Source organism: Heloderma suspectum, chromosome 7, assembly GCF_057233095.1.
Source record: "Heloderma suspectum isolate Gila_16-S chromosome 7, 16-S_ref, whole genome shotgun sequence".
NCBI classification, from domain to species: Eukaryota; Metazoa; Chordata; class Lepidosauria; order Squamata; family Helodermatidae; genus Heloderma; species Heloderma suspectum.
This window is the reverse complement of record NC_139464.1, coordinates 74,274,066-74,295,685: the sequence shown is the minus strand read 5'-3', so window position 1 is coordinate 74,295,685 and position 21,620 is coordinate 74,274,066. Positions and strand designations below refer to the sequence as shown.

At 42.2% G+C, this 21,620-nt stretch overlaps 1 protein-coding gene across 1 annotated transcript in view; it reads right to left on the bottom strand.

Annotated features, from left to right (window-relative positions):
• Window positions 1–370: 370 nt before the first annotated feature.
• LRIG3 (leucine rich repeats and immunoglobulin like domains 3) overlaps window positions 371–21,620 on the bottom strand; it is a 61,023-nt gene continuing 39,773 nt past the window's right edge. The window contains exons 10-19 of the mRNA XM_084811811.1: window positions 20,831–20,902; window positions 20,493–20,564; window positions 18,547–18,710; window positions 8,160–8,480; window positions 6,573–6,854; window positions 5,962–6,414; window positions 5,585–5,746; window positions 2,535–2,678; window positions 2,127–2,402; window positions 371–952 (exon numbers count right to left, since the gene is read on the bottom strand). Coding sequence (XP_084667937.1) covers window positions 705–952; window positions 2,127–2,402; window positions 2,535–2,678; window positions 5,585–5,746; window positions 5,962–6,414; window positions 6,573–6,854; window positions 8,160–8,480; window positions 18,547–18,710; window positions 20,493–20,564; window positions 20,831–20,902 — 2,194 coding nt within the window. The 3' untranslated portion in view covers window positions 371–704. The remainder of the gene's footprint in view (window positions 953–2,126; window positions 2,403–2,534; window positions 2,679–5,584; window positions 5,747–5,961; window positions 6,415–6,572; window positions 6,855–8,159; window positions 8,481–18,546; window positions 18,711–20,492; window positions 20,565–20,830; window positions 20,903–21,620) is intronic.

The window sequence follows — 21,620 nt, the reverse complement described above, 5'->3', positions numbered from 1 at the left end:
ATGGGGTAGGAGTAGGAATAATGACATCAACAGGGAGTGGGAAACTGACAAGTGCCCTTGTTCATATATCAATATTCATCTTCTGGCCTTTATGCACCATAGCCAAATAGGCCAGGGACAGGGTGGGGTCAACTTTTTTTATTTCCCTGACCATAAACTTAGCTGCTATTATTATTATTATTATTATTATTATTATTATTATTATTATTATTATTATTATTACTACAGTGCTTCAAGTGCACAAGGCAGCCCAACTTATTAAATAGCGATGTGCAAATATGGCCATGTTACCTACTTAAAACTTTGGAATGTCCATTAAACATACTCATGCACACACACATTAGCATCAGAATACTTAAGCACCCATTTGAATAAAATGAAGCCTGTCTTAGTAACAAATGCATAGTTATTATTCACACCATTAATTTACAAAAAAAAGTACCATTTGGTTAAAACAAAGCAATAAAATTATTAGAAATATATTCTATAAGGAATGTATAATCTGCATGATAGTGTATAATGTTTCGGGAATAAAACTGTGTCCATATAAAAATGTATTCCTTTTTCTGAATCATAGCTCTATTAAAAAACCAGTAAGAATGGAGTGTCTTTCCCCCCTTTTCTTTTTTAAATAATGTCCACTTTGAGGTAGTATATTCCTTTGGTTCATAAATCAGTTCTGGGGTGACTCTGGTGGTAAGAAGCTATGTATCCAACTCAAAGGACTGAAAAGTAGGAGTCCTAAAATTTTCGGCTGCCTGTCTGTAAATACAGTGGCCATTGTCCCCTTCAGGAAACGTCCTGCCCTTACTATTGTCATCCTCAAATTCCAAGGCAAAGTCCAATGATTCATGAGGATGATTTTGGGAGGCTTTTGGTTGCCAAACTGATGGTTTCTTACAACTTGGGAAGGAATCAAGCTGATGTCTCCATACAGGTTTTCCAAATGTTCCTGAAAGAGAGAGAATATTTATTAACTTCTCTTTATCAAAAAATGGACTAAAAAGACCCACAAAAACCAGACTAATGAAATATTCTGATATCAGATTTACTTTTATACCTTCTCCTCTTGACATAGTTGATGTTGAAGTGTCATGAACTTGGTAATAGATGCATTTTTTTAAATAGTCGACTGCCCTGGTTCAGCCAGGGGCTATATACATGTGGAAGCAAGTATCCATTTAAATGATTTCTAGCTCAGTGGGGAATTGTGTGCGCAAATGGGTGCTGAATGTGTGATTTCCCAGCCAGATCTTGCAACTGGAACTGCATGCACATAGGTGACTACAAAAGGCTGAATATCTACTGATCAGTAGCTTGGGAGACTGGATTCAGTCTCGCCCCAACAAGCAGTGTAGAGTAATGGTTAAAGAGAGACCTGGGTTCAAATCCCTATTCAGTCATGAGGGTCACTGGATGACCTTTAATCAGTCATTCTGTCTCAGCCTATCCTACCTCAAAGGGTTGTTGCAAGGATAAAATGGAGAGGAGATAACATTGTATGTGCTTTTTGGAGGAAGGGCAGAATTAAAAAATGTAATGTAAACAGCTCGCCAGTGGGATTCTAGCTTCTGATCAGCTTTGTGCAGGCCCAGCTGCCATATGCATCCTTTGTTGGATTGGGGCTAACAGCCAAACTGGAAAAGGGCATTGAAGAAAAAAAATCCTGTGATGTATTTTCCCAGCGAGAGACATAGCTACTCATTCCTGTTTTCCAGCTTTACTCCCTTCTCCCTTGTAACACAGCAGAGAAATCCAACCTTAAGTTAATACCTCAAGGTCGGGTTGGGAAATTGCACATTTGGCATCCACAGTTAATACCTCTTGAAGATACCTCTGAAGGTAATGTTTAGTAAAATATTCCTGTACCCCAGGGTACAGAGGAGGTCAGATATTTTAATATCACTTATGCTTACTTCATTTCTTTTTAACTAAGGGATGAAAGGATGTTATGTCAGCACAAAAAGTGACTACTAATTAACCAAAAACAAGTATCTATCAGTTTGCTGTTCAAAGGCATCATCTGAAGCTCTTATAGTATAAAGTTTTGTTCAATTTTGTTCAATGGGACTTTCTTTCTAGCAAATGTGTTTAGGATTCCCACCCTGGTCCCCATTAACACATACCCATGAAAGTGCTGCTTGTAGTAATGGAAGATAGCTCTTGATTTCTCTTAACCTCACATGCGTCCACATTTAGATGTGAACTTCTTGTTCCACTTTCTTCATTTTGAGTGTAAACAGATGGAAGCAATTTACTACTTGGAGTGTGTATTCCAGAAATATCAATATACTGGTCAAAATGATCTTCAGGTGAGTGGGGATGGAGGTAACATTCCTTTTTCTTTAAGCAGCTTGAATCATAAAGGTCTGTGCACACTGTGTTTTGCTCTGGGTTGCAGCCTTAAACAAAAACAAAACAAAATGAAATGACACCCAATTAGCTTCACAGTGCGAAGACCCTTTAAAAGGCAAAAAAACTCCAACAAAACCAAACAACATAAATAAATTATTTAAATATATAATGTAGATTACCTGTGTGGTATACTTCAAACACATCTGGGCCACAAATATTCCCTTTCAAATACATACTTCCTGAAGTTCCCAGATAATGGCTTAAAAATGGATCTGTTACAGCTTCCAGGTCATTTTCACTGCAATTATCTAGATGACAAATTCCTTTAAGACAGAAATAATGCACATCAGTTTCCTTTTACTCTAACTTTATTCGTCATATATAAAGATATATTACAAAAATATAGGTGAGCCTGTCAAAGCAGTAATCATTTTGAAGTAATCAAATTTTTAGAACTACTGGCTTACAGATTCCCCAATCTTAATGGCTTCTAAACCCTTAGTTGTGCATACTGCCCATCCAGTTATATACACTGGCCACAAACTAGAAAACCTCTTTAGAATGTAGAATTGAACCAGTCTCCAAAGAAACTATAATGCTTCTTAAACATAGCTTGTTGTGTTACAAGATCTACAGCTCTAGATCCATTAAGTCAGGGGGTGTAGAGCCTAAGACTCATGGGCCAAATGCAGCCCTCCTGGGGGCCAAATACGGCCTTCTGGGTTGACAGCCAAGCACCTGGCCTGAGTGTCTCCCACCAACCTGTGTTTTGTCAATGAAACGATGAGAGGTGACCCCTGCACTGGGCAGGCCTGAGCCCTGGCTCAGTGTAGGGCAGGAGGAGTGCCCGTTCCTCCCGAGTGAGAATTCACCACCTTTTGGGTCCTAGCACGCATGTTCATGCTCCACCTCCCTGATAGGGCGGGAGAGATGGGCTGGTGGTGCACCCGCTGTTTGGCAGCTCTCACCTTGGCTGGTGTGCACTGTCCCTCACCTTCATTGCACTACAGGGCTTTCGTGTCGAGCCTCTGACTCGCATATGCATTAGACTCCTTGGTCCATGTTTTGAGACGGGTTGGGTGGGTGGCCAACATTGCCAGGGACCCCGGCACCCGTTGTGATGCCTCCCTGCCAAACACTGCCAAACAGTGCAATACAACTGAGGCGCACTAAGGACAGTCTGCCCCAAATGGCTATGCCCCCTTCCCCTTGCCCCACCCCATTTACTCCAACCTCCGATGGTTTGGTGTTTCTGGCTTTTGCATGTTTTTCCCCATTCTAACAGCTTCTCTTGCTTTAGATTAATGTTCCTTCTCCAGATGTGTGCATCTACTTCTTCTGTGCATGAACAGTGAAACCTAAGGTGCTTCCAGAGGGCCCCCCACCCCTGCACTAGCAGTCAGCAGGCATTGTGCAGCTGTTCCATCTTTTTCTCCTTAATGGATTTTCTGTGTTAAGGAAAAAGGACAGAAGAAGTTTTAAGAAGACATAGGAAGGTTCCAAAAAGAAGACAACATTGTCTGGACCCCACCATAATATTCTGTGAACGAGGCAGGGCAATGGCACTATAAAAGCCTCGTCTGGAAGGCCCCCTAGAGCATGGGTAGGCAAAAATGGCTACCATACAATCTCTTTCTGCTGTGTGTATCCCACAGAACCAATTACAGAGAATTGCGAATACAGGCTCAGCTTTTTGGAGATGGAAGACTTGGGGGAGTATTAACCTGGAACAGAGACCTCTGTTTGTTCATGGAGAAAGGGGGAAACAGAACTTCTCTGTGAGCAGCATGGCCTCAGCTAGCACTCTAGCTGAAGACACTTGGCAGCAATCTGCACACTATTAATGTCATTGATCGGTGGTTGAAAAACTTGGCTCTAGGTGAAAAATAAAAAAGCAGGACAACATCTCAGAGTCATTTCCTGTAAATGCTCTTCCTCCGGACACAAAGCCTGAATGTGCATCTCTATATCTGTAACCTCTAGGTTAGATCAATGCAACACACTGTACGTTGGGCTACCTTTGAAGGCAGTTCGGAAACCAGCTAATGCAGAATTCGGCGGCCGGTGGGACTAGGCAAAGGGAACATATACACCCAGTACTGGTTCTCCTGCATTGGATGCAAATTGGTTTCCGGGCCAAATTCAAAGAGCTGGTTTTAACCTATAAAGCCGTACATGGCTCAGGACATGAATACTTCAAGGACTGCCTCTTCCTGTATGAACATATCTGATCCCTGAGAACAGCTTCAGAGGCCCTTCTCTATGTGCCCCCTCCGAGAGAAGCTCGGAGGGGGGTTAGTTTGGAATTGGCCTTTTCTGTGATAATCCCATGTTTATGGAACGGTCTCCCTAAGGAAGCTTGTCTGGCACCGACACTGTCACCTTTGCAGCACCAGGCAAAGACGTACTTATTTTCCCAGGCATTAGAACATTAATTATGGCCCAGTTGTTGTGGGCTACTTTTGTGGTGTTCATTCTAGGCTGGGAGCAGGGCAAGTACTTATGGATGAACACTTTTCATAGAAAAATTGGAAGGGGCCTACAAGGACATCGAGTCCAACCCCCTACTCAGTGCAGAATATGGAATTGTTTTTAAGATTATGTTTTTATGGCATTTTTATTTGTATTGATTGTAGTTTATATTGAACTGGTGGTTGTGGTTGTTTTCCTGTTATATTAATCATGAACTTCTGTATTGTGTGGGTAAGTCGCTTCAAGACTGATTTTTGCGATGGGAAGTGAGACATAAATTTAATAAACAAATACATAAATAATATCAGAAAGATCTACAACAGCCTTCTCCAATCTGGTAGCCATGCTGGGTGGGGATGATGGAAGTTGTAGTCAGACACATCTGGAGGGCACCAGGTTGGGGAAATCTAATCTACAGATTAGTCTAATAGGGTTGCTATAAAATGAAAAATGTTTTGACGTTACATTACTCTTTTGGGACAACACTTGTCAGGAGACAATTTCTCAGCTTTGCAGTTAATAACAAATTTAAAAATAATCTGATGGCTATTCTCCACTTTACCAGATCAATAGACCGCATCCAGCAAAGAAGCACCTTCCATGAGCTGAGTGTAACAGTGGCTGCATTTCAGGCATCAACGCAGTATACTTAGAAAAGTTAGATTGCAATCCTATGAATGCTTACCTAGGAGCAAGCCCCACTAAGGGGCTTACTACTTGAGTAGATGTGTATAGGTTTGTACTACAAAATACTTACCACTGCTATCTCTTTGCTGTAAAAAATATCCTCCCATGGATGATGATGATACAAAGTGATGTTGGCTTCCATTCTCTGATGACCCATATCCATCTTGTCTTTCAGCTAGAGTTCCTTGGGATGACAGATAGCTTGGAATATCAGCAGGCAGATTTGTCTCATCTGTGATTAAGCAAGCACACACACAAATATTTTCAGTACCAAGATTCACTGCAGTATTTTAAAGCTAATAAAGTTCAGAGGGTTGGTTCTGAGAAGTTATTCACTCTTCTGAATTTGAGTCAAGAGACACATATATTTCTGGAAGAAAACTTCTGTAGGGTAACCACAAATGTATTGGAGTGTACTCTTCCAATGCCAAGTTTCAGTTTACACACCTGTGTTTGTGATGCTGCAATCTTCATTTCTTCTCCTTGTGTGGTAGATGATGACCACCCACACAAGGGAAGTGCCCACCACACAGCATACCACAGCTATGATCACAACACCCACAGTGGCCCATCCATCATCATCCAGAGACGGGGCAGCATTCTGAGGAGAATCACACGTGGGAGTGGGAATTACATTGAGGCAAATGTTTCCCCTCTCTGTTCCAAGAGTATTAGACATTTCACATGTGTACTTCCCAGCATCCTCAAAGTCCGTGTCCACAATGATAAGCAACTGATTTCCTGCAGCAAAGAAATGTCTCTCTGTCACCACTAAAGTGCTGTCATCTTTGGTCCAGTTAAGCCGAGGGGGAGGGCTTCCCCCGGCAATACACTGCAAGACAGCAGTTTCACCTTTTGTCACAGTTCGGTCCAGCAAGGGCCGCAAAAATGAAGGTGTTTCTGAAAAAGAAAGCAAAAATATGACTGTTACCTCAATGAAGTCAGAAAGTTTCCCCATAGCGTTGATTATCCGCATCAGCCAGTATTGGTCACTGTCAAAGAAAAGAGAGTGAGCTACCCAAGACCACCAATGTCCACTTGGCAGTCACATATCTTACCTAATACTGTTAACGTTGCATTAGCAGAAATGCTCCCAGCAGTATTTTGAGCTGTGCAGCTGTAAACACCGGTATCCTCAATTTTGACATCCACAATAAAGAACACATCATCCTCAGGCATCACATGCATGCGTCTCTTGCGTGCTGCAGGGAAGTCGGTGCCACCATCTTTCTGCCAAGCAATCTGGGGCACGGGATGACCTACTGCAGCACATTCTAGTCGTGCCATTGCCCCTGCACGAATGGTAAGGTCCATGGGCATCTTGGTAAATGAAGGAAGCACTACAGAAAACACAATGTGTAAAAAAAAAGAAAAGAAACAAGTGATTACATAAACCATCATCTTCTTATCAGTATACAAGCAGTTGCTTTCAGTACATTTATACAGTGTAAGCAGAGTCAATATCATCAATCCTCAGCTCTTCTCCTCAATTTGGTCTAAACATTTTCACATCAAATTTGGAAACAAATATCTGCAAGTAACTTTTGTGAGAAGCTGCGATATAAAGAAAAACCTTTACTTTTGCTGGGAACTCCTTTACTAACCGTTACAGGCAGGGCTATCCTTTCCCAACACACCTCATTCAAGTCATATGCTAGCCCGTGATGGGTGACTAGCCACGTACTGTGGTTGTTCCGTGAACTACCCACACTGCGTGGTTAGCACATCTGCCAGATCTGGATCTCTCCCACTCAGTCCTCCACTCAGCATCCCAGGGGACTTGGTGGCAGACAATACGGGTGTACCATCAAGTCCCCCTTCCGGGCTCCAATTGCCATCTTGATTACTGTTGGAGCCTGTTAAAAAAAATAATCTCGGCCCTGTTTTTGTGCAAAAACGGGACCAGGAAAATGTTTTCATACTTCCCCATGCTGGGGGAATATGTACAATTTTTGTTTTGTTTAATTTTTTGGATTTCCACATGCACAACAGCAGGAAACCAAAGGATACCAGGTTGCCCCTCCTGTACCCCTATATGTTGCACCTGGCAAACATATAGGGATGCAGGCGAGGATCACATGCATCGCTGTTCCCCTTCCCTGTAAAGATCCCTCAAGCTGCTTCGGTTTTGACAGCAGTGAGAGAGATCTTTCAGGTTAAATGGGGACACATGTCTACTTTCATGGGAAGGAGAAGGGAGAGCGGGGTGGGGTCCCAATTGGGGGAGCACCTTAAGGGGCTAGAGCACCCATAAGAGCATGGGAATACCTCAGTTAAGTGGGTAATTTTAAACTCCCACCCCCCACCCTGTGCCTCCAGCTTAGATTACAGTCATCTAAGATAAACATCAGCTGAGGATGGATAAACTGTGATAAAAAGCGGGACCAGTACTTTTCTATTTCAATCTAAATCTACTATTTTTAAGCTCTTTAGGTTAATGAAATAAAGCTTCAACTTTATGCTCCATACTGTGTGTACATAAATCTCATTGCCTCCGAAACATAAGATTTTTGTGCCTGTGGGGGGAGCGTTGCCCAGGTGTCTATAGTGTCGGCACCTAAATATCTACCATCCAAGTATTCTGAATGAATGGGGGGAGGGGGGGGATTTAAAAAAATCATATATTTTTAACTCAAGATGCTTACTGTTCACTGTAAGTTTCGCTTTGACAGAGTAGGATGAGCCAAAATGATTTGAAATAACACACTGGTATTTCCCTTCACTACTGAAGTCAACATGGCGCAGCCTAAGGATGGTGGTGTATTCCATCACTTCACCGCCCTGTGCCCTGAGATGTGCATAATTCTCCATTTCAGCGTCATGCAGCAATTCATTGTCCTTCTTCCACGCAAAAATCATTGGAGAATCACTACTGCTGGCAGCTGAACATATAAAGCTTAAATTGGAACCTTTGATTGCTGATTGAGTTTCAGGCTGGACAGTTATCTGTGGCTTTGGAAAATCATCTATAAATATAAGAGAAAAAATATACACAAATTGCAAGAATACAGTCGGATGATTTCTCGTCAGGGAGAGAAGAGACAAGAAAGTGGAAGGCCGGACTTGTAAGCCTTTCATTAGATGTTTGAACGAATCAAGTCTAAATAATACCATCCAGAAATATTTTTACCAATAATGATTGTCTGTAGGCAGTATCTTAATTTTTCTTTGAGTTCAGCTTGGACATTTTGTCCAACAAGGGCACCATCCTCCCTCATGCAAGGACACAGCACCCATACACAAAGGAATTCTATATGATTTAATAGATATTTATTTGGACTCTACATACTCATCTCTGTGATCAGCTAATTACTTAAGATCCGGAGCTCAAGTACTTTGAACAGCACAGAAAGGCAAAGGCTGGATAGGCTAAGAGGGAAGAGCAGACCTTCCATTCCCTATAATGTTCTATGCTGGTTTTGTATAGTGTGTGTGTGGGCCAAACTAAACATTCCTTTAAGCGGTGTGTGTGTGTGTGTGTGTGTGTATATATGTATGACAGAGAGAGAGAAACAGGCCTCAAATGAACCCCCATTGACTAGTGATTTCTCCACGCATGGGTACTAAGTGTTCACAGGGGAAAGGACTGCAGTATGATCACTATAACTGTCAGGATTCCCTTAGTCCCCACTTCACTTCAGTCCCCAAGCATACACAGACTAGAGGCTTCAGTCTACAGCTTTTAATCCATTACTTCACAGCGTCATACAGATGCAAATTCTCAGAGAACTCTTTGTCTACAAAGGAATGCCTTCAGGGGATCCAAATGGCATTTATGAGAGTTGCCCGCCATTTGAAGAAGAAGGCGGTCTCGCTAGCCTAACTTAAGGGGGGGAGGTCCCTCTCTTGTCATGAGGCCTCTACGCGCAGCTTTTCACACAAGGCCAATCGGGTAGACCATCTAAGTTCCGCCCCTGCCTTCTCTCTCTTTGCTCTGCACTCATGCCTGGCATCTATTAGGTCAACCTCCTGTTCACTGCCTCTCATTGGGGAGGAGGGTTGAGGAGGAACCCTCAAGCTCAACCATCTGTTCATTTGTAAGCTGAGAAGCAGACCTACTCTTACTGGACTAGCCTGGGAAAACACCTCCCCCATGTCTGATGGTTCTCCTTCAAAATCTGAACTGCTATCCCACTCCCTGCCTTCAGAAACACCCCTGACAATTAACATTTTGCCCAAGTGAATAATGTTAGTATTTTACACAAAAAGCAGAAGTCCCATTAGGCTGCAATCCTATACATTCTTATCTGGCAGTGAGTCCCACTGAACTCAGTGGGACTTACTTCTGAGTAGACATGCATAAGATTGTGCTGTTGGTCGCCTGTCATGTTGTTTATCACTTATCAGCTTCTGGCTTTACTAAAGGGCCACTTTAACAAGGGAGTAGGAAGTGATGTGCAAAAGTCAAGCTCCCTAGCTTGCTGGGCAAGTTGTATTGCTCCACCCATTGCTACTTCCATGTTGCTTTTTCACCTTTGGACAGGTAAGAGGCAGGGTAGCAGCTTTGGCCCACGAGGTACCAGTTGCCAACTTCTACCATGGCTTATATGACAATCCTACTTAGCAATGATATGTAAACTCACTTGTGAATCAGTGAGATTATTTTATATTTAGAGAGTCTGGCACGTTTCAACTCTCATTTTCAGTTTTAATTTTTTTGAGAAATTACCTTTGCGTCTGTGAGAAGTAGAAATTACATCAGTTTTGAATTATACGACAAGAAACCCTGTAACCACACAATTTAATATTTGTTAAAATGTTCTTTTTCTGTTTCCCCAGGTTATTTCTTCCCAGAACTCTAACGGCATGTTGAATTCGCTTCTAAACCCCTCCCAACCACCCCTACTCCCCCCACACACATTTGTTTTCATTAAATTTAGAAAGGCATGTGGTATAGAATCATAGAATAGTAGAATCATAGAATAGTAGGGTTGGAAGGGACCTACAAGGCCATCGAGTCCAACCCCCTGCTCAATGCAGGAATCCAAGTCAGAGCATCCCTGACAAATGGCTGTCCAGCCTCGTCTTGAAGGCCTCCAGTGTGGGAGAGCCCACCACATCCCCAGGTAAGTGGTTCCATTGTTGTATTGCTCTTACAGTCAGGAAGTTCTTCCTGATGTTCAGCTGGAATCTGGCTTCCTGTAACTTGAGCCCATTATTCCGTGTCCTGCACTCTGGGATGATCAAGAAGAGATCCTGGCCTTCTTCTCTGTGACAACCTTTCAAGTACTTGAAGAGTGCTATCATATCTCCCTTCAGTCTTCTCTTCTCAAGGCTAAACATGCCCATTTCTTTCAGTCTCTCCTCATAGGGCTTTGTTTCCAGTCCCCTGATCATCTTTGTTGCCTTCCTCTGAACCCTCTCCAGCTTGTCTGCATCCTTCTTAAAGTGTGGTGCCCAGAACTGGACACAGTACTCCAGATGAGGCCTAACCAGTGTTGAGTAGAGGGGAACTAGTACTTCCCGGGATTTGGAAGCTATGCTTCCATTAATGCAGCCCAAAATAGCATTTGCCTTTTTTACAGCCACATCACATTGTTGGCTCATATTCAGCTTGTGATCAACAGCAATTCCAAGATCCTTCTCGCTTGTAGTGTGGTTGAGCCACGTATCCCCCATCTTGTAACCGTGCATTTGGTTTCTTTTTCCTAGGTGCAGAACTTGGCATTTATCCCTATAAAATGTCATTCTGTTGTTTTCTGCCCAGCGCTCCAGTCTATCCAGATCACTTTGAATTTTGTTTCTGTCTTCCAAAGTATTAGCTATCCCACCCAATTCTGTGTCATCTGCAGATCTGATCAGCATTCCCTGCACCTCCTCCTCCAAGTCATTAATAAAAATGTTGAAGAGCACTGGGCCCAGGACTGAGCCCTGTGGTACCCCACTCGTTACCTCTCCCCAGTTTGAGAAGGTCCCATTCATAAGCACTCTTTGAGTCCGGTTCTGTAGCCAACTGTGGATCCACCGGATCATTGTTTCATCTAGCCCACTTTGAGCTAGTTTGCTCATCAGGATATCATGGGGCACTTTGCCGAAAGCTTTGCTGAAGTCGAGGTATATGATGTCTACAGCATTCCCACGGTCCACAAGGGAAATGAGATCAGATTTGTCTGGCAGGACTTGTTTTTGACAAATCCATGTTGGCTTCGAGTAATCACGGCATTGTTGTCAAGGTGCTTCCAGATGGATTGCTTTATCATCTGCTCCAGAATTTTCCCAGGGATTGATGTCAGACTGACTGGTCTGTAGTTCCCAAGTTCCTCCTTTTTACCCTTTTTGAAGATAGGGACAACGTTAGCCCTCCTCCAGTCATCTGACACTTCCCCCATCCTCCATGATTTCTCAAAGAGAATAGACAGCGGTTCTGAGAGTTCTTCTGCCAGTTCCTTTATTACTCTAGGATGCAGTTCATCTGGCCCTGGAGATTTGAACTCATTCAAAGTAATTAGGTGTTCCTTGACCATATGCCTATGGATCTCAAGCTGCAATCCTGCCCCTTCAGCCTGTACTTCGCCTTTGCCAGGGGGGTCACAGACCCTCTTTTGGAAGAAGACTGAGCCAAAGTAGGAATTGAGCACCTCTGCCTTTTCTTTGTCATCTGTTATCGTTTTGCCATCCTTATTTAATAGCTGAACAACCATTTCTTTCCTCTGCCTTTTACTATACACGTAGCTGAAGAAAGCCTTTTTGTTGTTTTTAGCATCCCTTGCTAACCAGAGCTCATTCTCAGCTTTAGCCTTCCTGACGACATCCCTGCAATTCAGTGCTATCTGCCTGTACTCTTCCTTTGTTACTTGGCCTTCTTTCCACTTCCTATATGTGTCCTCTTTTGTTTTCAGGTCATCCCTAAGCTTTTTGTGAAGCCACACTGGCTTCTTCTGTTATCTTCCACCTTTTCTTCTTGTTCGAATTGTGATTGTGCCTTGAGAATTTCCTTTTTTAAAAGCTCCCACCCATCTTGGACTCCTTTTCTCGTTAGCGTCGCTTGCCATGGGGCCTTACTGATCATTGTTCTGAGTTTATTAAAATCAGCTTTCCTAAAATCCAGGATACGCTTTTGACTACACTCAGCTTTTGCTTCCCTCAGAACCAAGAACTCAAGTACAACATGGTCGCTTTCCCCCAGAGTTCCTGTAACTGCTACTTTATCCACTAAGTCATCTCTGTTGGTTAGGATCAAGTCAAGGATAGCCGATCCTCTAGTTCCTTCCTCTACTTTCTGTAGAAGGAAGTTATCCACCACACAAGTCAAGAATTTCCTGGAGGGGCCATGTTTTGCAGAATTTGTCTTCCAACAAATATCAGGGACTGTTTCTCCTGCTGACCAATCATTATAATGAATGCAAGGATGAGTATTTGAATTATGGTCATTCAGCTGCAAGATCTGAGAATTAAGTAGCATACTATTTCTAGACTGCAAATATATCTTTAAGCAACACTTTCCACAGAAACATTAAAGTGATAACTAGGATACAAAGATCAAATTGTTTAATTCAATTCAGTAAATCTGTTCACCCCTTCATGGATCACTGCCTTGTTGTGGCGAAGGGGCTTGCGTAACTCAGTGAAGCCATAAGCTATGCCGTGCAGGGCCACCCAAGACGGACAGGTCATGGCAGAGAGTTCTGACAAAATGTGGTCCACTGGAGAAGGAAATGGCAACCCACTCCAGTATTCTTGCCAAGAAAACCCCATGGAACGTATCACAAGGCTAAAAGAGATGACGCCGGAAGATGAGCCCCTCAGGTCGGAAGGTGTCCAATATGCTACTGGGGAAGAGCAGAGGGTATTTCCAAGTAGCGCCAGAAAGAGTGAAGCGGCTGGGCCAAAGCCAAAAGGACACTCAGCTGTGGATGTGTCTGGTGGTGAAAAGAAAATCCGATGCTGTAAAGAACAATATTGTTTAGGAACCTGGAATGTCAGATCAATGAATCAAGGTAAGCTGGAGGTGGTCAAACATGAGATGGCAAGATTGAACATCGACATCTTGGGAATCAGCGAACTAAAATGGACAGGCATGGGCGAATTTAATTCAGGTGACCATCATATCTACTATTGTGGGCAAGAATCCCTTAGAAGAAATGGAGTAGCACTCATAGTCAACAAAAGGGTGGGAAAAGCAGTACTGGGGTACAATCTTAAAAACGATAGAATGATCTCAGTACAAATCCAAGGCAAACCATTCAACATCACAGTAATTCAAGTCTATGCCCCAACCACTGAGGCCGAAGAAGCTGAGGTTGATCAGTTCTATGAAGACCTACAACACCTTCTAGAACTAACACCAAAAAAAGACGTCCTCTTCATCATAGGGGATTGGAATGCTAAAGTAGGAAGTCAAGAAATCACCGGGATAACAGGCAGGCATGGCCTTGGTGTACAAAATGAAGCAGGACAAAAGCTAATAGAGTTTTGCCAAGAGAACATGCTGATCATAGCAAACACTCTTTTCCAACAGCACAAGAGGCGACTCTACACATGGACATCACCAGATGGTCAATATCGAAATCAGATTGATTATGTCCTTTGCAGCCAAAGATGGAGAAGCTCCATACAGTCAGTAAAAACAAGACCTGGAGCTGACTGTGGCTCAGATCATGAGCTGCTTCTTGCAAAATTTCGGCTTAAATTGAAGAACGTCGGGAAAACCACTAAACCGTTCAGTTATGACCTAAATCATATCCCTGATGAATATACAGTGGAGGTGAGGAATAGATTTCAGGGATTAGACCTGATAGACAGAGTGCCTGAGGAACTATGGACGGAGGTCCGTAACATTGTTCAGGAGGCAGCAACGAAATCCATCCCCAAGAAAAAGAAATGCAAGAAAGCCAAGTGGCTGTCTGATGAGGCTTTACAAGTAGCTGAGGAAAGAAGGGAAGCGAAAAGCAAGGGAGAAAGGGGAAGATATACCCAACTGAATGCAGAGTTCCAGAGAATAGCAAGGAGAGACAAGAAGGCCTTCTTAAGTGAACAATGCAAAGAAATCGAGGAAAACAACAGAATGGGAAAGACTAGAGATCTCTTCAAGAAAATCGGAGATCTCAAGGGAACGTTTTGTGCAAAGATGGGCATGATAAAGGACAAAGAAGGCAGGGACCTAACAGAAGCAGATGAGATTAAGAAGAGGTGGAAAGAATACACAGAAGAACTATACAGGAAAGATCTGAATGTCCCTGATAGCCATGAAAGTGCGGTCACTGAACTTGAGCCGGACATCCTCGAGAGTGAAGTCAAGTGGGCCTTAGGAAGCATTAGTAACAATAAAGCTAGCGGAGATGACAGTATTCCAGCCGAGCTATTTAAAATCCTAAAAGATGATGCTGTTAAAGTGCTGCATTCAATATGCCAACAAATCTGGAACACTCAACAGTGGCCACAAGACTGGAAAAGGTCAGTTTACATTCCAATTCCAAAGAAGGGCAACGCCAAAGAGTGTTCAAACTACCGCACCATTGCGCTCATTTCACATGCCAGCAAGGTGATGCTCAAAATCCTACAAGCTAGGCTTCAGCAGTATGCGAACCGAGAACTACCGGAAGTACAAGCTGGGTTTCGAAGAGGCAAAGGAACTAGAGATCAAATCGCCAACATTCGCTGCATCAAGGAGAAAGCAAGAGAATTCCAGAAAAACGTCTATTTCTGCTTCATTGACTACGCTAAAGCCTTTGATTGTGTGGATCACAACAAAATGTGGCAAATTCTTAAAGAGATGGGAGTACCAGACCACCTTACCTGTCTCCTGAGAAACCTGTACGAGGGTCAAGAAGCAACAGTCAGAACCAGACATGGAACAACCGAGTGGTTCAAAATTGGGAAAGAAGTACGACAAGGCTGCATATTGTCACCCTGCTTATTTAACTTATATGCAGAGTACATTATGAGAAATGCCGGGTTGGATGAATCAGAGGTCGGAATTAAGATTGCTGGGAGAATTATCAACAACCTCCGATATGCAGACGATACCACCCTAATGGCAGAAAGCGAAGAGGATCTCAAGAGCCTCTTGTTGAGGGTGAAAGAGGAGAGTGCAAAAGCTGGTTTGAAACTCAACATTAAAAAAACTAAGATCATGGCATCTGGCCCCATCACTTCCTGGCATATAGAAGGGGAAGAAATGGAAGCAGTGACAGATTTTACTTTCTTGGGCTCCAAGATCACTGCAGATGGTGACTGTAGCCATGAAATTAAAAGACGCTTGCTCCTTGGGAGGAAAGCTATGGCCAACCTAGACAGCATAGTAAGAAGCAGAGACATCACCTTGCCGACAAAGGTCCGTCTAATCAAAGCTATGGTTTTCCCAGTAGTAATGTATGGATGTGAGAGCTGGACTATAAGGAAGGCTGAGCGCCGAAGAATTGATGCTTTCGAACTGTGGTGCTGGAGAAGACTCCTACGAGTCCCCTGGACTGCAAGGAGGTCAAATCAGTCCATCCTAAAGGAAATCAACCCTGAGTGCTCATTGGAAGGACAGATAATGAAGGTGAAGCTCCAATATTTTGGCCACCTAATGCGAAGAGAAAACTCCCTGGAAAAGACCCTGATGCTGGGAAAGACTGAAGGCAAAAGGAGAAGGGGACGGCAGAGGATGAGATGGCTAGATAGCATCACGGATGCAATGAATATGAACTTGAGCACGCTCCGGGAGAGAGCGCAGGACAGGAAGGCCTGGCGTGCTATGGTCCATGGGGTCACGAAGAGTCGGACACGACTGAACAACAACAAAAAATCTGTTCAGCTAACTAAAGAAAGCTGAATTTTGTTGTACTCCTGGTATATGCTGTGCCATAAGATTAATTCAAATAGTAACTTTCTCAATTAGACACTAGGGATTTATTTTAAAACGACTAAGAAGCTAGACTGCGGAGATGCTATAATATATATTTATTCTATAGAAGCTGTGATGTGCTACAGTTGGGTGCTCAACAGCTGAGTGCCTCTAACTTTGGTTCAGCTGAAAGCATGACTCTCTTTTGTATAAGTAATCTTTTGTGGTGCTATTTCCCATCTCTAAAAATGGTGTCAATTATACTTTTTGACCTACCGTTTCATTAGTCGTATTTTACAGCTCTCCAGAGGAAGTCACAGTTCTTACAAATGCTGCATTGCTGCTCCCTGTTATGCATACATAAAGCAATTGCTTTTCATGTGTATGCAACTGTGTACAAATCTCTAGCCCAAGCTTGCTTGGAGCTACCAACTACAGCCATTAACTGCGGCTATGAAAGAGCACTTTTGATGGTGGTTCTGCAAGGAAGACAGTCATACACAGAGTGAAAAGTATAATCAAAATCCCAGATCTGAACCTTCCAGTTATTCAGCATTCGTGTGTTCCTCATTTTAACAACATTAACCTTAAATGAATAGCATTCTTATTTATACAAACACCTAATACCCAAATGTTCATGTGTGCAATTTCACAGGAATCTGAAAAGACTATTAGATTCTGTTGAAAAAATATTCGTACCCATTCTGCCTACTTGAACTGTTATGTATATAGAAACAACAGATACTTAAAAAAAACAAACACATTTAAAATGCTCAAAACTGAGCTTCTCGATTCAAAGGTTATTTGTTTACACTTGCTTCTTTTAACTACCATACCAATTGTCTTCAAAATCACCCCATCACAGGACAAAAGGAACTAATATAACTATTTTAAAATAGCAGACCTCAACAAACAGTTGCTTGTGATACAGTGATACTCCCCCACCCAAGATTCCCATGTTACAGAAGCCCATGCTACAGAAATACCCGCCCTCATGTTTGGATTGGGACAGTCTGGTCAATTAATGGCATATTCCACTCCAGCATGCATAAGCCATCATTCAGATGACCTTGAAATGTAGACAATACCTTTTGTCATATTTTCAATAAAGAATGCCCCCACCACTCTGGTGAGTGTGCTCCTTAGGGTGCTTAGAAGGGGTCTTAGAGGCCAGTTTGGTGATCGGGGGAAAGTACCAAACTATGTCATTATAGATGGCATTAATAATGGCCTGAGGCTGCACTGGCAGATCCAAGCGGGTGATTGCCAGCATTTTCTCGTAAAATGAAGGTCTGCGTCTTCAAGAGCAGTTATATCGAGCCTGCTTGGTAAATACCTGATAAAATGAGCAGGACATTTACGTTCTTCACAGGGAAAGATTAAACCAATGACTGTGGCTATAGTCTACAGACACACATACCACTTTTTAAATGAAACTCACTGAGCTACAGAGTAGGAGAATGAGAGAAAAGACCAAGGAACCAAAAGATGGCACAATGCCGAAGTAACTAAAATGAAAACAAAAGTAGAAGATGCTCCTTACTTGAAAACAGTATTGCAAACACAGCTAGAAGAGCTTGCTGAGAAGAGAATGCCCCACAAACTGTTTCCTGGGCTGCTGCTACCATAGCAGTTAGAAGGGACTGAATGTACTCGTCCCACTTCTGGAAGCACGCTCAGATAGCAAAATGTTTCCTCCCAAGGAGAATAACAGAACCTTGTTCCTGACTTTCAATCTTCAGGCACTGAGGCCACGCAGATGAAATATTGTTTTTAAAGACAGCAGTGTTGGGTTTTGTATCTGAACACTTCTTGACCTTTGCACAATGAATATATCATTTATAAACAACTTCAGTATGTTTGCATTAAGAACAATAAGCATGAATCAGTCTAAGCATATCAAACGATGTCAGCATATTTAGAACAGTGCTTACCTAAGTGGTATCCATTTTTTTAAGCCTAACAGCACATACATTTGCCACCACAAACCACTGATCTTTATTTTGTACACACTGTGTAAGTATGCAGTACATGAAATTAAGTCATAAACTGTCACTCCCCATCTGAAATGAAACCACAAACTCTAAATATCTGCAGATCAGAGCTCATGGACAGTTGAAAGAAAAAAAAAAGAAAGAGTATTTTAACCAAGATGCATTAACCCCTCACATTTCAGGTAATAAAGATAAAGCTTGTTAAAAGTTTTGTAAAACAACCTCCTATTTTCCATCTTAATGGTGATTAAAAGGGCTTTCTAAACTTACCACACACAAAACCTTCTAGGCTGACAGCAAAAACATTTCTCCCTTTTAGTATCTGAGGGTGGGCACAAGTAGCGTTTATAAAAGTCTGGAAGTTATTGTCTGCCAGCCACTCAGGTAGCCATTTCAGCTGGCAATCACACAAAAGGCTTGACGTGTTTAGGTACCTAGAAAACAAACGGGAGAAAATTTAATTCATAAGAAAAACACTCTCGGCCGTCAGTGGAGTGAGCAATATTAAAACAAGCCTTAACATAAGTAAGCACCAAAACTGATGTCGAAGCCTAAGAAGTTGCACAAGTTACTTATTTATTTACTTGATTTGCAGCCTGTCCAATCTCAAAATGTCATGGAAGGTAACAAGACAACAAAACATAAAATCCTTATGAATATAAGCCCTAACTCTCATACAAGCATTTCTCTGGGCAGGATGCAAAGAACCATGTAACCAGTGCCATGCATCCAATGGGTCTTGTATTTTCTTGAGCAGCTTACAACCACCTCTGTTCTTCAGAGATGACCGATTTGGAATTCCTGCTTGATATGCCTAGAGTAGCTCTTTGTATCCAATAGCACCAATACAGTAGCTCTTTGGATCCAATTTCACACCAAAAAAAGAAAACCTTACACACATGGTCAACGTGCCCCTCCCAATGGGCCACTGCATACATAACTGTAGCAACAACAAACCATGGGTTAACTGCTGGGTTGTTTAGCCCCTAAACAACCCATCAATCCAGGTTTGTATGTCACATTCACAAATTCCAAGCAAGCTGATTTGAGGCTGTTTACAGAAACCGGAGGCAGCTCCCAGGCAACGTGTGTCCCTGCGAATCATAGATTGCATAACCCACAATTTGCCACTGTGAAGTGCGAACGTCAATAAATGCGGGTCAATAAATTTGTTTCCCTGACTGTGCACATTTACCTCTTATTGCTGTTTGTTCGCATTAGTACCATAGGGAATTTTAAAAGTACAGAGGGGTGGTACAGAAAGTAGGCCAACTACATAATTCGTTTATCCACCCAAAAGACAAAACCTTCCAGAACTACTTTAAGGTCACAGATTCTTAGAGCAACACGCCTCCTTCTTGTGGGATCCTTTTAGTGGTGTCCAAAAATGAGCACCAATGAAGAGGGCCTGTTGCCTTGCAATTGCTGTCTTGTAAACCTTGGTGGAAAGAAGAGAATCACAGGCTATCAGACCTACATGTGTTGGATTGTACAAATTACGCAGCCTTTGTTCATTCTACACAACGCAGAGAAATGAGTTGGGCATAGCGGCGGCTACAATCCCCCTCCCCTGCTGCAGGCCTAACCAGACACACTTGACCATTGGGCTATAAAGCCAGAGTAGGAGGATTATACTAAAGGAAGCATGACGGGGGGGGAATCAAAGCACACAATTCCCTCTCCCTGACTTCACTGTATTAAGCCTTTTCTATGTGCTGGCTCACTTCTGGTATCAGAGCTGGGCTGTGGGGGAAAGGCTTCATGCAACAGGATGCAGCGAGATTAAGGGGCAGGTTTTGCTCTCTTTCCCGATGTACACCTTTAAGTAAAAAAGTTAACCTCCCCACTCCACTTTATAGCCAAACAAGGCCACACATGTTAAATAAACATGCACAGCTCTGGTTTGGTTCTAAGCATACTTGCTTTAGGTAGGTCTGAAGAGGTTTTTGTTGCTGATGGTTTTTTTGTTAAAGAACTAAGATGGAATAATTTTATTTGTTCAATACAAAGTTCTTGGAAGTATCACTGCTTTATTTCCTCTAAATGTCAGTCCCCCCACCCCTCAAATCAGCAACACCTTTTTATTAACTATCCTTATGGTGTTAGGCTGGCATATGAGGAAAATTGCTCAAAAATAAATGCAGACATATTACTACTGTTACTTGATATTTTCAAACATATGGAGCCCATATAGGAGACCAAGTAGAGACACTTACAATTCTTTAAGTTTCTTCATTTGTGAAAATGTGTTTCCTTGAACTGACATGATTGCATTGTTACTTAAATCTCTATGGGGAAAAGAAAAAATTAAAGCCAACAAAGTTAGAGCAAATTCTCAAATCCTGTTCCAAAAAGGAAAAAAAGAAGCAGCTTGTATCCAGTAAGCACCAGCACAATGAAATTCATTTAAAATATACATATTAGATCATATTTCCTAGATACAACCAATTTTGTGAGTGGAATTCCATCTATAGATTAAGGCATAAAAATCTATGTTGAGATAGCATTGTTGTACATTTTAACAATTGTTTAAATATGATTTTCAACTACTTACAGGTGTTCAAGTGCATCCAGACCAGAAAATGCTTTCTTAGTAATTGACCTAATTCTGTTCCCTTGGAGTAGCCTGGAAATACAAATACATAATGTGTAACAGATGCAAAAATATAGGTGCAGAATTTTTGGAACCTGTAAGAGACTCTCAAATAATTGCTGTTAGGCACATTTTACTACACTGTGACTTTTAGGCCATGAGTTATTTCATCTCCTAAAGATATAAATTTATTCTGCTTCAATAACTAGAGAGATGAAGGCATTTCAAAGATGTTTAATATATATAATTTGGCCAAGCAATTATTTTAGGAATACAAGTAAACCATCTCTTATTTCCACATCTGGGCATTTAGAAGAAAATCTTGCATTCTAATGAAGCTATTTCCACCAGCTGCTGGATTGCCTTATCAAATGCTGCCTTTGGGCACCCATCTTATGCAGACTTTCAGTAATGTGATTCCTTTTAATTTATATTCAGAGGAACCTTGGTCCTATATGAAAGGTTTATAAGGACTAATTGTATGATGCTATGCAAAAATAAAGTACATGTGAATTATTTTACGTATTGCACTTATTAGTCATCTTATGACAAAGGTTAGGAACACTGGAAGCTGCCTTATACCAATCAGACCATGGGTCCATCCAGCCCAGTGTTGTCGACACTGATCGGCAGCAGCTCTCCAAGGTTTCAAAGCAGGGGTTTTTCCTCCCCTACCTGGAGATGCTGAGAATCGAACAGGGGACATTCTGCAGCAAAGCATGTGCTCCACCGCTGAGCTATGGCTCCTTCC